Source organism: Oncorhynchus clarkii, chromosome 17, assembly GCF_045791955.1.
Source record: "Oncorhynchus clarkii lewisi isolate Uvic-CL-2024 chromosome 17, UVic_Ocla_1.0, whole genome shotgun sequence".
Lineage (NCBI taxonomy): Eukaryota > Metazoa > Chordata > Actinopteri > Salmoniformes > Salmonidae > Oncorhynchus > Oncorhynchus clarkii.
In genome coordinates this window covers 21,053,647-21,068,628 of record NC_092163.1, presented here as the reverse complement: position 1 = coordinate 21,068,628, position 14,982 = coordinate 21,053,647, and the positions used below count along the sequence as shown (strand labels likewise).

The 14,982-nt window shown below is 49.0% G+C and overlaps 1 protein-coding gene across 4 annotated transcripts in view; it reads right to left on the bottom strand.

Annotated features, from left to right (window-relative positions):
- Positions 1–14,982, bottom strand: part of LOC139370530 (nucleosome-remodeling factor subunit BPTF-like) — a 56,045-nt gene that overhangs the window by 6,123 nt on the left and 34,940 nt on the right. The window contains exons 13-28 of one of the 4 annotated variants that reach the window (XM_071110080.1): positions 12,973–14,869; positions 11,916–12,040; positions 9,558–9,710; positions 9,187–9,337; positions 8,897–8,936; positions 8,590–8,815; positions 8,156–8,299; positions 5,618–5,748; positions 5,174–5,288; positions 4,764–4,978; positions 4,146–4,371; positions 3,232–3,812; positions 2,466–2,548; positions 1,203–1,428; positions 781–1,061; positions 57–230 (exon numbers count right to left, since the gene is read on the bottom strand). In XM_071110080.1, coding sequence (XP_070966181.1) covers positions 57–230; positions 781–1,061; positions 1,203–1,428; positions 2,466–2,548; positions 3,232–3,812; positions 4,146–4,371; positions 4,764–4,978; positions 5,174–5,288; positions 5,618–5,748; positions 8,156–8,299; positions 8,590–8,815; positions 8,897–8,936; positions 9,187–9,337; positions 9,558–9,710; positions 11,916–12,040; positions 12,973–14,869 — 4,768 coding nt within the window. The remainder of the gene's footprint in view (positions 1–56; positions 231–780; positions 1,062–1,202; positions 1,429–2,465; positions 2,549–3,231; positions 3,813–4,145; positions 4,372–4,763; positions 4,979–5,173; positions 5,289–5,617; positions 5,749–8,155; positions 8,300–8,589; positions 8,816–8,896; positions 8,937–9,186; positions 9,338–9,557; positions 9,711–11,915; positions 12,041–12,972; positions 14,870–14,982) is intronic. The other 3 variants (XM_071110083.1, XM_071110081.1, XM_071110082.1) reach the window with 3 other exon arrangements.

Sequence of the window (14,982 nt, the reverse complement as noted above, 5' to 3'; positions counted from 1 at the left end):
GCCCATGAGGAACCATACAGACAAAAACACACACACACACGGTCCTATGCACTCACTGTGCTTCGTCGTAGGGCGTTCGGCAGATGCAGTAGAGCTCTTCGGTCTTTCCCTCCTGGGCCCGCTTGCACTCGCTGCAGATGTAGTCGTCCATCTTCTTGGCATCCTTCTCGGTGACGCCCACACACTCGCCGTGGTACCAGTTGGTGCACAGGTCACAGCCAATGTAGAACCTGGGAGAACACAGGACGTGAAAGAATGCCAAATCACTATGGGGTCATATGAGGTCATCGTAACCACCATGGTTTCAGGTGCGTTTGTTAGGAATGTATTGAATGCCATTCGTGTCTTGCCATAGTGTTTCAACTTCCAGGTTGATGACATTTCAGGAAGAAAAATAATGGAGAGTCAGTCCCCTGTTAAAGTCCCATCACACCGCAATAGTTTCAGGTGAAATTGATCTTCACTTCTGATAATGTTTGAGCTTCCCCGTAAATAGTTAATGGTATACATTTTGACCGTCTCTTCAGAGAGGCATCGGCGGTAGCTTACTATATACATTTAACGTGTTTGAACAATATTGAGGCTCCTCAGAAGGGCTTTAGACAAGGGTCATGTTTGAGGTACATAAACATTGGGTATGTCCCAAATGGCGCATATTCCCTAGTGCACTACTTTTGACTACAACCCAATGGACACCCTAATTCCAGTATAGTGTACTGCTTTTCAGCAGGGCCCTGGTTAGGGAATAGGGTGCAATTTAAAACACAGCTGGTCTCTTACTTGGACTCGTCGTAGGGCGTTCTGCAGACACAGTAGAGCTTGGTCTCCTTCTTGCTGTCTGAGGTAGTGGTGGTGATCATCTTCTTCTTCTTGGCGTTAGCCGTCGACGCCGCGTCCCTCTCCTCCTCCCGCTTCCGCTTGTGGACGAAGGCCGCCGGGTTGAGTTGGGAGGTGTGTGTGAGGGCATGATGCGTGTGCGCGGCGGCGGCCGCCTGGTGGGCGGCGGCCTGGGCCCTTTCCTTGTCCCGCCGCAGCTTGGCGAGGTCCCTCCTCAGCTCATCCTGTGGAAGGAGATAAGGGTAGAAAGTAAGATCAAAAAGTGTATGTGTGAGAGTTGGACATCTGTGCGCAGCTCTGCTACCATGTGTCCATCGTGAGTACAGTATCTTCATGGGAGAATGACGTGTGTGTGTGTGTCTGACCTGCGTCTCCAGCTGCAGCTCCTTGTCCAGCAGGGCTCTCTTCTTGAGGATCTCGGCCTTGAGTGTCTCCTTGTGCCGGCAGAGCAGCGACGACAGCTTGGTGGCGTTGGCCTTGGTCCTCTTCTGCTCGCCTGCTTCCTCCTTCTTCCTCTTCTTGACCGCCTGCTTCTCGTCCTTGTCGATCTTGTCCAGGATGAACTTCATCACCTGGTTGCACACAATCATCCTGGGTGGAAGGGGAGAGAGACAACATGTTATAAGCCTTATAAGACATTATAAAGGCTCCTATAGCATTATACTGCCAGCCACACAACATCCTGGGCGGAGGGGGATAGACGTAACATATTATAATACTTGTTATGAGATATTGTAAAGACTCATACATGCTTATAGCCATTTATAAAGATGAATACCAACAGGAACCCAATCATCCCGAGGGAAGGGGTGGATGGGATTTTAAAACATTTTGTATTTCGGTGACAGGGACAATGTACAGTCTTCTTTTCAGTGTTCCCATCGATGTAACAGGATAGTTAGCTATGAAGCTAATTTTCATCCATAGTCCAGTGAAGGAATTTTAAGGACATTTTGAAGTGAATATATTTTGGGGGGTTATTCAAATATAAATTGACTTGAAGGAAATGTAATGTATAATGTTTCCATACATCATAAACCCTTCCATCACCCGCTACCTCACACTACGAAACAAAACACTGTAAGCCAATCGGTAGCCATGCCACAAGGTCACATGTGACAGATGTCAAGAGTGTTTTTGTTCCTCGTGTTTATTTAGAGGTGGGGCCAGAGAGCGATGGAAAGATAGTGGCTTCTTATTGCTAGTCTGCTCTCTCTCTTTCACACACACACACACACACACACACACACACACACACACACACACACACACACACACACACACACACACACACACACACTGGAGGTCACGGTCAACCATGGTTCCCAGACACTGGGGAGCTCTGGTCAAAAGTGGTACACTACATAGGGAACAGGGTGCCATTTGGGACACACAGCCACAGTGCCCAGACTTGCCCTGCTCCAGGACTGTAGGTCTGGTTTAAACCCAGTGAGGAGGACACAACACATGGTCTGTCTGTGGTAACCTTTCCCATGACCCAGACACGTTAAATATAACCCCTGGCTTTCTCCACAGGGAGGGAGAGGATGACACCTCCACACACACAGCGGGTCAACACAAGGTCTGATAGTCATGGCAACAGCGCTAGCTAGCTCCTTGTCCCTCACCTCTGGTTCTCCTCTCTCTCGGCGGGGGACATGGGCTTCTTCTGCTTGAGGTGCTCGATCACTGCGTTCTGCTTCATCACCACCTGTCACAGAGGAGACAGAGGGGTCAGAGGTCAACTCACACGATTCTGTCCCAAATGGCACCCGATTCCCTCTGTAGTGCACTACTTTGGACCAGGTTCCATAGGGTTCTGGTCAAATGTAGTGTACTATATAGGGAATAGGGTACCATTTAGGGAGCATTCCATCTCAGACCTCACACAGAGAAAGAACAGAGAAATGTCAAAGACGTGAAATATACAGGAAGCAGGTGTTTCTTACACCACAGGTAAAATACATGCGTTGTAGAACGCAGACACTTATACATTGGTTACTTCCCAAATGGCATCCCATCCCACTACTTTTGACATGGCCTCATAGGGCTCTGGTCAAAAGTAGTGCACTATATAGGGAATAGGGTGCCATTTCAGAGGTACCATAGTGTGTATGCACTAGACTAGGGGCGCATGCAAGCCACAAACGTACACACACACACATCCAGATCATACATATCTATGGCGGGGACAGCTTGGAAAATAAACCAGTCGTGGGAGCAGGCTTTATGAGAGGACTGTTTATGTGCCGATGTCAGAGAGAGACGGGGCTATTATAGTGTTACACCACCTGTGTCTGGCTGGCTGCCTGAACACACACACACACCTCCTCATCATCCAAACACACAGACATACACACACACACGTAAGTACACATTTCTGATATTGACCACCTGTTTCTGGATGATGTGGCTCTGACTGGCTGCTGCCAGCGCCTGCTCCCGCTTGGCCTCGGCCGCCAGCCTCTTCTTCTGCTGCTGCTGTTCCCTCAGCTGCTGGATCCTCTGGAGCTGCTCCTGCACGCTGGCCGTCTGGATGGTCACAACGTTCTGGATCGGACCTCCAGGCTGGGCTCCACCGACCCCGGGTTGCTGGATCTGGATGGGAAGCTGGAGCTTGATCTGCTGGGGGAGAGAGCCTCCGGAGGTCCCCTGTTGGGCCTGGAGCTGAGCCAGGACCTGGACCTGTTGCTGGAGGCCCGGGACGGTGATGAGCTGGTGGGGGGAGCCCTGGAGCTGGAGGGTCTGCTGGGGCCGGCCCATGGGGGTGCCGGGGGGGTGTTTGAGGGACTTGACCTGGAGGGGGGTTGGGGATTGGATGGGCATGTGGGCCTGGGTCTGGGAGGGGAGTTGGCTCTGGGGGGTGGCGGATGGGGGGGTGCTGGTGGCCAGGGCGGCCCCGGCCTGGATGGGAGCTGCAGCCTGCTGGGCGGGCTGGGCAGGGGCCTTGGTGGTCTGACCCGGGGCGGTGGGGGCTGAAGGGAGCAGAGAAAGAGGATGGGCAGACCTTTAGAAGACACACAGGCTATGAATAGTTTATACAGGTAAATATTTGAAAGGTAAAACAATGATCTGCGAGTGTGTGCGTGACTGCTGGTGGGCAACATAACATTTGGGTTCTGGGTCCTGTTCAGTGGGCACTAAACAGGATAAAACACCTTTGACGTACGGCCGTAACCTCTCGCGGTTTGTTCGAAAACATTTCCCCCTTTTGTGTCAACTGAACACAGCCCTGCAGTGGATGATGGCGACCGTGTGTGTCCGTATCTGTGTTAATAATACACACAATTGTCAGCTCCTTTGACTACCTGTGGAGGTTGGGGTAGCGGCAGGGGCCATGGGGGTGAAGAGGAAGCGTTGGACCTGGCCGTTGGGCATGGCCGCCTGCATGAGCTGCTGACCGGGCCCGGGGATGACCGTGACCCCCTGGGGGATGACCTGCAGCTGGCCCGTGGCCTGGCCCTGGCCCTGGATCATCACAGTCAGGCCCTGGGCCCCGCTGCCTGGCCGCTCTACTGCCTGGCTCTGCTGCTTCTGATGGGGGGAGAGACAGAGAGATGAGGGAGGGGTGATGTTTTTGGAGGTAGTTTAGAGATACAACGGTAGCCTGGTCCCAGATCGGTTTGTCATGCAATATATTACAACGACCATAGGAGTTGGCTCAACAAACTGATCTACGATTAGGCAAGGGTGCACTACTCTTTAAAAAAAAAAAAAAAAATGACCATGTTGAAACAAGAACATATAGATATACTAACAGGGACATGAAAGGGAGTTATTCCGATCTTTCCTGTTGAATAGGACTAAAATCAAACTTGTTTTGAAAGGTGCAGAATTACGATACACTAGGTGGGCAGAGCAGAAGCCTGTAGTCCCACTGTTGCCTAACATTAGTAGAAGGGTTATTATGAGGTAGCTGATGTTACCTGGGTGAGCTGGGTGAGTTGTGCCAGGGTGAGTTTGACCTGGCCCTGCTGTGCCCGCTGCTGGGGTGTCTGGGCCGTGTTGGGCTGGCCCGGGGTTTTGGGGGCACTGCCCACCCTCTGCCCGGCCACGGTGGTGACGGGGCTGGCACCTGAGATGGCCGTGGACACGGCCTGCCCACGGATGATCTGGGTCACCACCTGCTGGCCAGCCTGACCTGGAGGAGGAAAACACACACACATAAGTGGACGCACACACACACACACACACACACACACACACACACACACACACACACAGAGAGAGAGAGAGAGAGAGAATCAGAACTTGCATGAACACACATGTTAGTGAAAGAGACTATTCTAACTGGCCTATCAAGCTAAAATTGAGTGGGTAAATAGAAACAGCCTACCTTGCTGCACCATGAGGGGTGTCTGGAGGAGGGTCTTACCCATGGTGCCTGTCTGATGGATGGGCGTGCGGATCACGGTCATCCCCGGACGGATCTGGCCTCCAGCGGTGAGCACCTAGAAACACAGCCAAGATCAGAAACACTGGGACTTCCCCTTATACCACAGGGACGACACTGACTCCAGTGAAGGGTTGCTGTTAATAGTTCATGGGGAATTCTTTCAATAACGTGTTCCTGCTAATGACCTGTTTTAGAGGGCTGTGGGGAGAAGAAGTGACAAGGGGCAAGGGGGAAGGGTGGATGTCGGTAAGGAAGGGGGAATTTGAAGATCAAGGCGGGGTTACCGTAAAGCCCTTTGTGACAACTGATGGTGTAAATAGGGTTTTATAAATAGATGTGATTGATTGACTGACAGATGGGGAAAGATGTTCCATGGGGTGTTACCTGCTGTGGTGAGCCAGGCATGCCTGGCCTGATGTTGATGGTTGTGGTGCGAGGCTGGAACGAGGCGAAGGTCTGGGCTCCGCCAGCTTGGCTTGAGGGAATGATGCCCAGCACCTGCTTCTGAATCATACCTGGGGAGAGGAGAGGACATATTATTACTGTGAACAGACAGGATTGGTATTTATCTAATACTCTGCATTGTTGTAAAAGGACCTGTAAGTAAGCATTTCACTGTCAGATTACTCCTGTTGTTTATGATGCATGTGACAAATAAAATGTGATTTGATTTATATCATCATAACATTAGCATTAAGGAGAAAATCTATATTCAGAATATTCAATATTCAGAATACTATACTTGTGTGTTATTCTGACTTTTGATTATCAAATGCTTCACGTTTAAAGACAGAAATGAATCCACTCAAAATTCACCAACATCTGGCAAAAACGATATCCCTAATCTAGTTATTCACTTTTGTCTTTTGGCAATGAAGAATACAGAAATGTCCCCTCAAGGCTACCAGTTTCACTTCATCAGGTATAGAAACAAACTATCCATTCTGCACGGTTCATGATGTATCAATATGTCACTCTATAAATTACTTGTGGATTCTGTTCCTTTCAAGTCGCAACCCTCTCTGATCTTGACCACAGTAAATATTAACCCAGCAAGTAAACAACATCAAAACTATCTTCAAACGGGGTATGTTGGTTTGAATCCATCACGTATGACCCGCTCATAAATTATGTATGTATTTTCCTTGAATTCATACATTTTTATTTTCCTCCGACAAAGCGAGTGTTTCATATTTGTTACTTTGGTCGCGCTTCAATATTTTGGACACAGGACGGCAACCCAAATGAAAACGCGTTTCCTCAAAAGATGTTAAATTGTCGTCTTTTTCTCTCTCTTCACCATCTCTCTCTGTGTATTTTTTTGTGCCTTTTATCTGACCACAAAACCGATCAGGTAAAGCTCGACATCAATGGTTTCCCTCTTCAAAAAGCAGAGGTTAAACCAGCTACAGTAGAAGACTGGGGAGTTTCAGTTCTGGCACCGACATCAAATGCCCACTTCATAAATGTAGCTGTTTGGAGAGTCGGTGAGCTAGCGAGTAAGCGAAACTGAAAGAAGTAGGGGGGTGGAAATCCTTCCCTCCTCCACCTCTCTATAGCGGGTTCCCTGTCTGATGAAGCAGACCTCAAGGTAAACTTGTTTTCCTGCTCTGCTTCCTTAGCACGCTCCAAAACAAACAGGCATTGAAACAGTCACGCTGGAAAAATATACTACTGCCCCTTAATACCAGCTCTCTCTCTCCCTCCCTGGTCGACAGGATGAAACACGGGTGTCACTAGACAGGAGCGCTGTTTGTTTGCGGAGTAATTTAGCCTACCCGCTTGAAACATGGATGTGTTGTGTGTGTGAATGAGAGAGCATGTGTGTGTGTGTGTGTGTGTGTATATATATATATATATATATATTTATTCAAGGAGTGTAGCCATGAGCCTGACCACCCTTTTATATAGATAACTGGAAACAGGAAAGATTTTGTGAAATTTGGGAGGCACAAACGGGTTCAGGACAAGGTCATGTTTTTGCATTGTATATGTCCTAGTAATAATGGTGAAAAAGCTAAGCCTTATTGAAGTAAGACAACGTTTCGGCACAGATAAGTCTACAAGCTTATCTTCGGTATCTGACCTTTTTAGACACTAGAAAACTACCTCACTTACAATCACTCACACACTAACAACCAAGTATTAGTCCAGGTCAGTCATCGCAAAGCATCTAATACTTACAAATATCCAATTGGAATATCAATGAATTGCCATTTGGCTGAATAAACAAACAAAGGTTTGTGTCTTTAAACAGTGTTGTACACTCGTCATCAACCCACTATTAAAGGTGAAATCAAACGGGACAGTGGTTCTAAAAATATGAACCATCACCTCATCCGATGGGTCAATATTGACTTCTAAATTAGCTAGCATGCTACTTCCAAAGACGGTCTGGCTATGTTCTTAGACTACACAGTCTACCGTTCTGTCCCACCTAAAATAACAACGTTCTATTCCATTACCATGCCGACAGGGCACAACTAGACGTGATGTGCATGTGCCACTCCAGACTGAGCCACTGACTCACGGGTTGGCGGGTGGCGGAGCACCACAATGGGGTTGGCATCGAGTGGGCACCGCACCACTAGCCTGGTCAAGAGGACAGACCTTACCACAGTGTTGTGCCACATCAGTTGTGTGAGACAGTGCTTCTGTCAATAGCGGTAAGTTAAGTTAGTGGTTGGAAAAGACGGCCGGCGGTTGGTAGAGAAACATTTTGCTTTCAGTCATCCATCCTTGTCATCATGGAAAAAAGGGAGGAATGAAGGATGCATTTGAACAGCATTAAAACAGGACCTCTCTCTTGTTTAATTTAACCTTATTTTACCAGGTTGTCCCATTGAAGTCAAAATATATATTTTTCAAGCGAAACCTCTTGATCGCTGTGTCTCAGGTGTGGGCACAGGGGAGTTACTGTACCTCCTTGAGTGGTTGGCACGTTGACAGTGACAATCTTGCTGTTGGCGGGCAGCGGCAGCTTGGCGGTGAGCACCTTGCCCCCCATGGACGTGCCCGTGATCTGGAAAGTCTGTCCGGCTGACGTGGCTACCGTGCCCGGCGAGGCTACAGGGAAATATGCAAATGAGGCTCCGCTCGAGAGTCAAACAACAACCGCTGCTAAACAAGCACAGTTGCTAGCGGTGACTCAAACATTACATTTAGTTTGTTAGGGGTTGATTCATACACCAACCACTACTACTTTCTATTTGCAAGGATTCCCTACTAAGTAAAAAATAACATCACTTGAGTATAAATTAAATCAGGACACAATTTATTGAGATTCAATGAGGTTATTCTCTTTACCAATCTACTGGCTTGTGAACATAGAAAAGGACATATGACCTTTGACATACCTCCACTGGGCTGCCCCTGCTTGACCCAGGAAGCAAATGACTGCTGGAAGTTCTTGTTCTGTTGGAAGGTGACGGGGGTGCCCATCTTGGTGGCCAGTACCACTTTGGTTCCGGGGGTGGCCTGGCCCGATAGGGTCACTACCTTGGGGGTGGAAGCGGGGGTGGCTGGGCTCCCCGGGGTGGTGACGATGGTAGAGCCAGCACCAGTTTTCTGGTCCAGACGCTTCTAGAACAAGAGAAACCGTGAAATAATTTGGAAACACAACAAAATATCCCTATTTTTCACACAGCTGGTGGTCCTACTCACCTTGGCCTGTTCCACCGCCTGGGCTTTCTCTTTCTCAACCCTTTGAAGACAAAAAAAGATGCATCATACACAAACCAGAGAAAGAGTTAGAACATAACTATTTTCCCCCCAAATGAATGCAATTAGCTATACAAAAAGTATAGTAAAGCAAATTTAGGGAATTGTTTAAAAAATAATTTGTCTAAGAGAGTCGAAGTGGGTTCATAACAGAATATATTGACAGTTCAATCCAATAGCATGGAGTATGCAGTTACTATGCCCCCTAGAACTCGTGCCCTTTGCCCTCTGACCTCTCGGAGAAGGCCCTGATCTCCCAGAGGTCCAATTCCTCCTCGGCAACCCAGGACTCAATCACCACCGGCCCAGTTTCCTTTTTGGGCTCTGGCTTCTTGGGCCGCAGGTTGCTGGAGCGCAGGCCTTTCCTCTGTGGCGTGTGGGTCTCTGTATGTGTGTGTGTGGAATGGATCCAAGAGATAGGGGGGGGGGGCGGGGTAAGGGTCGAGCAAGAAAACAAAAGTAGAGGGGGAAGGAGTGAGAAGAATAAGAGAGAAAGAGACTGAGTCAACAATGGCATAAAATGAACCACCTTGACCAAAAAAGAACACTATCCTCTTTTACATTCCATGTGGAGTTTTATTCTAGCCAGCTGCTGCTCCCTCACCTTTCGGGGTCTCGGGAGCCCCGAGGGGGCAGATGATCTTGCGGATGCAGTATTCCGAGCGGATGCCGTAGGGCCCCACGTCGCGGCGCTTGATAATCTCTGTGGTAGTGATCTCCGTCTCGGAGGTCTCTGTGGCAATGAGTGGGGATAGGGCTGGGTTGGTGTAGGATGAAGGAGGAGGAAGATGCAGAGAACAACTCCCAAGACATGACACAGTAACGACATAATACGCTGCCATTCAATACATTACACAGGAATGACATTCCATGGGAAAAGCCTCTGACATTTGAGTAAAAAAAGAGTAGAAGAGGAAATAGGCTTCATAGTGGATATTTTAGTATATACACTCCCCTACGTATTTATCTCAACAGTAAAACTAAAACTTATTCTACATTTTGTTGTGTTACAGCCTGAACTCAAAAAACTGAAAATATATACTCACACCCTTGAGTCAATACCTTGTAGAAGCACCTTTGGCAGCGATTACAGCTGTGAGTGTTTCTAGGTAAGTCTCTAAGAGCTTCCACACAAGCTCTGTCAAATTGGTTGTTGATCATTGCTAAACAACACATTTCAGGTCTTGCCATAGATTTCTAAGCACATTTAAGTCAAAACTGTAACTCGGCCACTCAGGAACATTCACCGTCTTCTTGATAAGCCACCTCCAGTGTAGATTTGGCCTTGTGTTTTGGGTTATTGCCTTGCTGAAAGGTGAATTCATCCCCCAGTGTCTGGTGGAAAGCAGAAAATCAGGTTTTCCTCTTGGCTTTTGCCTGAGCTTAGCCTCAATCCGTTATTTTTTTTATCCTGAAAAACTCCCCAGTCCTTAATGATCACAAGCATACCCATAACATGATGCAGCCACCACTATGTAATGCATTTGCCCCAAACTTAACATTAACCAAGTTCCTTACTTTGCCTCATTTTTTTTGCAGTTTTACTAGTTACCAAACAGGATGCATGCTTTGGAATATGTTTTATTCTGTACAGGTTAGTATTGTGGAGTAACTACAATGTTGTTGATCCATCCTCAGTTATATCCTATCACGACCATTAAATTCTTCAACTGTTTTAAAATCACTATTGGTTTTATGGTGAAATCCCTGAGCAGTTTCCTTCCTCTCCGGCAACTGAGTTAGGAAGGACGCCTGTATCTTTGTAGTGACTGGGTGTCTTGATATAATTACAAAGTGTAATTAATAACTTCACCATGTTCAAAGGGATATTCAATGTCTGCTTTTTTTCCCTGCCAGTGTCTCACTTCCACATCGGAGGTGAAAGGTGGCCGAACAAGAGCAGTGTTTGTCAGACCATGAGACATCCAGAAAATCATTCTTCTTACGTAAACGTCTGTAGCGTCCGAAAGGTTTGGGAAATCGGTACCGTAGATGTGATATGTTTGGTAGCAACCAAACCGTTCGAGCTACAAACGAATTGGCAACACATTTTTACTCCTGAACGCATTTAGGCTTATAATAACAAAGAGGGTGAATACTTTTTTTTTTTATGTTATTTTTTTTACATTTTACCCCCTTTTCACCCTAATTTCGCAGCATCCAACCGTTAGTAGTTACTATCTTGTCTCATCGCTTCAACTCCCGTACAGGATCGGGAGAGACGAAGGTCGAAAGTCATGCGTCCTCCGAAACACAACCCAACCAAGCCGCACTGCTTCTTAACACAGCGGGCATCCAACCCGGAAGCCAGCCGCACCAATGTGTCGGAGGAAACACTGTGCACCTGGCGACCTGGTTAGCGCGCACTGCGCCCGGCCCGCCACAGGAGTCGACAAGGATATCCCTACCGGCCAAACCCTCCACAACCCGGACGACGCTAGGCCAATTGTGCGTCGCCCCACGAACCTCCTGGTCGTGGCCGGCTACGACAGAGTCTCTGGTGGCACAGCTAGCGCTGCGATGCAGTGCCCTAGACCACTGCGCCAGACTCAAGACATTTCAACAATTTTTTTTGGTTTAATTTGTAAAAATGTTGAAAAATACAATTTCACTTTTACATTATGGGGTATTGTGTGTAGGCCAGTGACACAAAAATCTAAATCGAATCAATTTTAAATTCAGGCTGTAACACAACAAAATGTGGGAAAAGTCAAGGGGTGTAAATACTTTCTGAAGGTACTGTATCCATTTCACGGTTTAGAAATTCAAACACTATGTATCTAGTCCCCCAATTAAAATGTGCCATAACTATTTGGACAAATGCCCTCATATGTGTGGTAAAACGTTTAGTATTTGGTTCCATATTCTCAGCACGCAATGACTTCATCAAACTGGTACACTTCCCCTACAGTGTGTATGGGTGTGTGGGTGAAGAGATACTTGAAGAGAAAGGATGGTCTACCTGTGCGCGTGGTGCCTACAGCGGCGGAGGGCTTGACGGCCATGTCGTCCCACCTCAGACAGGCCCACAGTAGCCTCAGCATCAGACTGACCCCTGCCAGGGACTTCACTGTCTGGAGACGGTACCTGCAGAGACAGACAAATAGGTTACCACACACACACACAGGAGCACAAGCACGCACACACACAAACACATATTGACATATGTACACAAGTGTCTGGGGTCACCAATGGAAAATAGACTACGCACGCATGCACACACATACAGAGTTCAGGAAGTTTATAAGTCAACCCTGGCAGCCTGGTAAAATGACCGTGTTACTTCCTTGTTTCCGAGGTTGGCTATGAACCTGACTCTTTGGTATGCTTCCACAGCATTAAATGGCTCTATTGGCCATTTAAAAAGGGGACAGTCTAGGTGTCTGTCCCAAATGGCACTCAAATCCAAATAGAGTGCACTACTATACCATAGTATACCATAGGGCCCTGGTCAAAAGTAGCAGGGAATAGGGTGCCATTTGGGATACAAACAGAGAAAGCCATTCCCCCTTTCCCAGAGTGACTGACTTAACCACAGGCAGGGAAAACATCCTCGGAGCGGTTAAAGCACAACGGGAATATCCTGACACTTGCAGACCGCCAATATGATTCACGTCTAGCAGTAAAAAGGCAGTGGTCAAAATAGCCTGAGGTCTCTCTGAGAGCCACAGGGGCCAAACCAAACCCACTAACGGTAAACAGAAGGCATAACCAACAAATCAACAGGACAAGACGTGAATATTGTTCGCCGGAGCATTAATGCTCGAGAGGTTTCAGTTATTGTGGTGCAGTGACTGTATCATAGCTCAGAGTTGATGGAGTGCCAGGCTGAAACTAACGCTAATCGTAAATCAGATGAAGCATTAGAAAACCCATATATTTAAAGCCCTGAATTTTCTCTAGCCAGGTAGTCTGGAAAAACTCAGGGCCCTAATCATATCAAATAATGCAGCTAGCTAAGGCGCTAGCCCGTTGAAAACAGGGGCGCCAATGAGAAATCTTAAAAACTGTGTTCTCACCTCCATGTGATGCCATAGGTGGGCCTGGGCGAGGGGTAGGGCCAGATGTCCAGGGCCGGCTTGGCGTTGTAGCTGAAGATGGACACCTCACGGATGCCACCCCGCCGTGCCAGCTTCTTCAGGTCATTGTTGGGCAGGACAAAGATGCTCTTACGCTGGCTCTTAGTAACAAACTTGCGATAGGATGGCAAGGCGGTTCCTGAGCGCGTCTTCTTGGTGCGCGAGAACTTGAGGAGGCGAACGCGGCCCTTGGTGGAGGTCGACGAGGTAATGCCCCCCGAAACAGAGGAGGTTGACCGAGAGGACTCCTTGCGGGTGGCGAGGAGTGCGGTCTTGTACTCGGTCACCGTTTCGCTCTGGCTCTCGTCCGATTGGCTGTCAGGTGTGGGTGAGCGCATTTTGGTCACGGTGGTTTTGGTCATGGTGGTGAGCGTGGACACTGCGCTGCTCGCGGTGGTTGAGACAATGGGCGTGGCCGTCGTCCCCGAAGAGCTTGAGATGCCCGTCGTTAGCCGAGACTCTGAGGATACCGTAGTGGTGGTGGTTGTTGTGGTGGTTACCTGGGTGAGTATGGTGTTACAGAGGGATCCCACCCCACTGTTGCTGCTCTCCTCTGCAGAGCACACCGACAAGGGGGGCATTTTGTTGGGCGTGGTAGCATCGGGCTTAACTTCCATGGGCTGGGTGTTGATGAGCTGCTGGGTGCTTTGGGTGGTCGTAGACCTGAGCACCTCCACGTTGTTTTCCAACCTGGCCACCTTCACCGGGGGCTGGTAGTCCTGCTCCGACACTATGACCTTGCTCTCCAACTCTACCCTTGGAGCCGGCTTTGGTTCCGTGCTGTCCGGCCCGGTCCTCTCAGCTACAGGGGCCACATTGCCGTTGAACAGGGGCTTTAGGGGCGAGACTACTTGACCCTCTCCCTCCGCCTTGCCTAGGCTGTTCACTTTGACCTCAGAGCTGTTAGTGAGAGCATTGGAGGCCTCGTTTGGAGTTGGTAAAGAGTTGGTCAAGGCTTTAGCCTCCATGCTGTCATTTCCATTGATCTTAGGTAGAGAGGAGGGCTGGGATCCAGTGGCGATGGCCTCGATGCTGCTCTGTCCGTTGTCCTGCCTATCCTCAGGCCCCTTCCCGTTATTCTCTGTGCTTTGCTGGGGGGGTTTAGGAACGGTAGTTGCACTATGGCTGCTCTCCTGGGTTATAGTGCTTGGAGGTATCGTTGTGGAGTGGGATTTAAAAATGGCCACTTCAGGTCCTGCACCCTCGGTGGAAGCGTGCTTGGCACTGGTAGACTCTGATGGTCTGCCAGTGTAGTAGATCCCACCTGAAGTTTCCATAGGTTCCGCTGTGCTTCTGGGCCTTTTAAGCCCCTCCTGCCCTGAACCAGCCCCTGTGGGTCCTATAGTCCTCTCAGGGAGGTCTCCCTCCTGTTTCTGGGGGGTCATTTGGTTTTGTGTTCGTGGGGATGCTTCAGCTGGGGTCGCTGGGGCTGGCTGAGGGACCCCCTCAGCGGTCTTTGAAGGGTCCGCCTGCACCTCCCCTTTGACTGACAATGGAGCAAGTGCAGGTGGCACCGAAGGGGTGCTGAACTCCAATTTCACTGTGGGACTTTGGGTCTGGAGTGGGGTCTGTGGCAGGACCGGGATGGTCTTTACTGGGGTAGGCTTGGCCAGGGCGCCCTGAGCCCTCTGCTTCTCCTCCAGGGCGTGCTGCTTGACGCGGCGCTCCAGCAGACCGTCCAGCTTGGAGGCCTTGACCTTCTTCTTGTAGGCCACACGCGTCAGGAAGCCCTGGGCCACGTCCACCACGTCGTAGTTAAAGGGCGTTGCGTTCCCCTCACCGGGCTCCTGCTTCACGCACGTCGTCTCCGTCTCGGTCCCTGGGCTGCTGCTGGTTCCTGAGAGAAAAACAAAATGGACACAAGTTACTGGATCATTCTTCTTATCCTCTCTCTTCAGAACAATGGTAAAGAAGCTTAGTGCCCAAGTATGGAAGTATATGAGCACATTG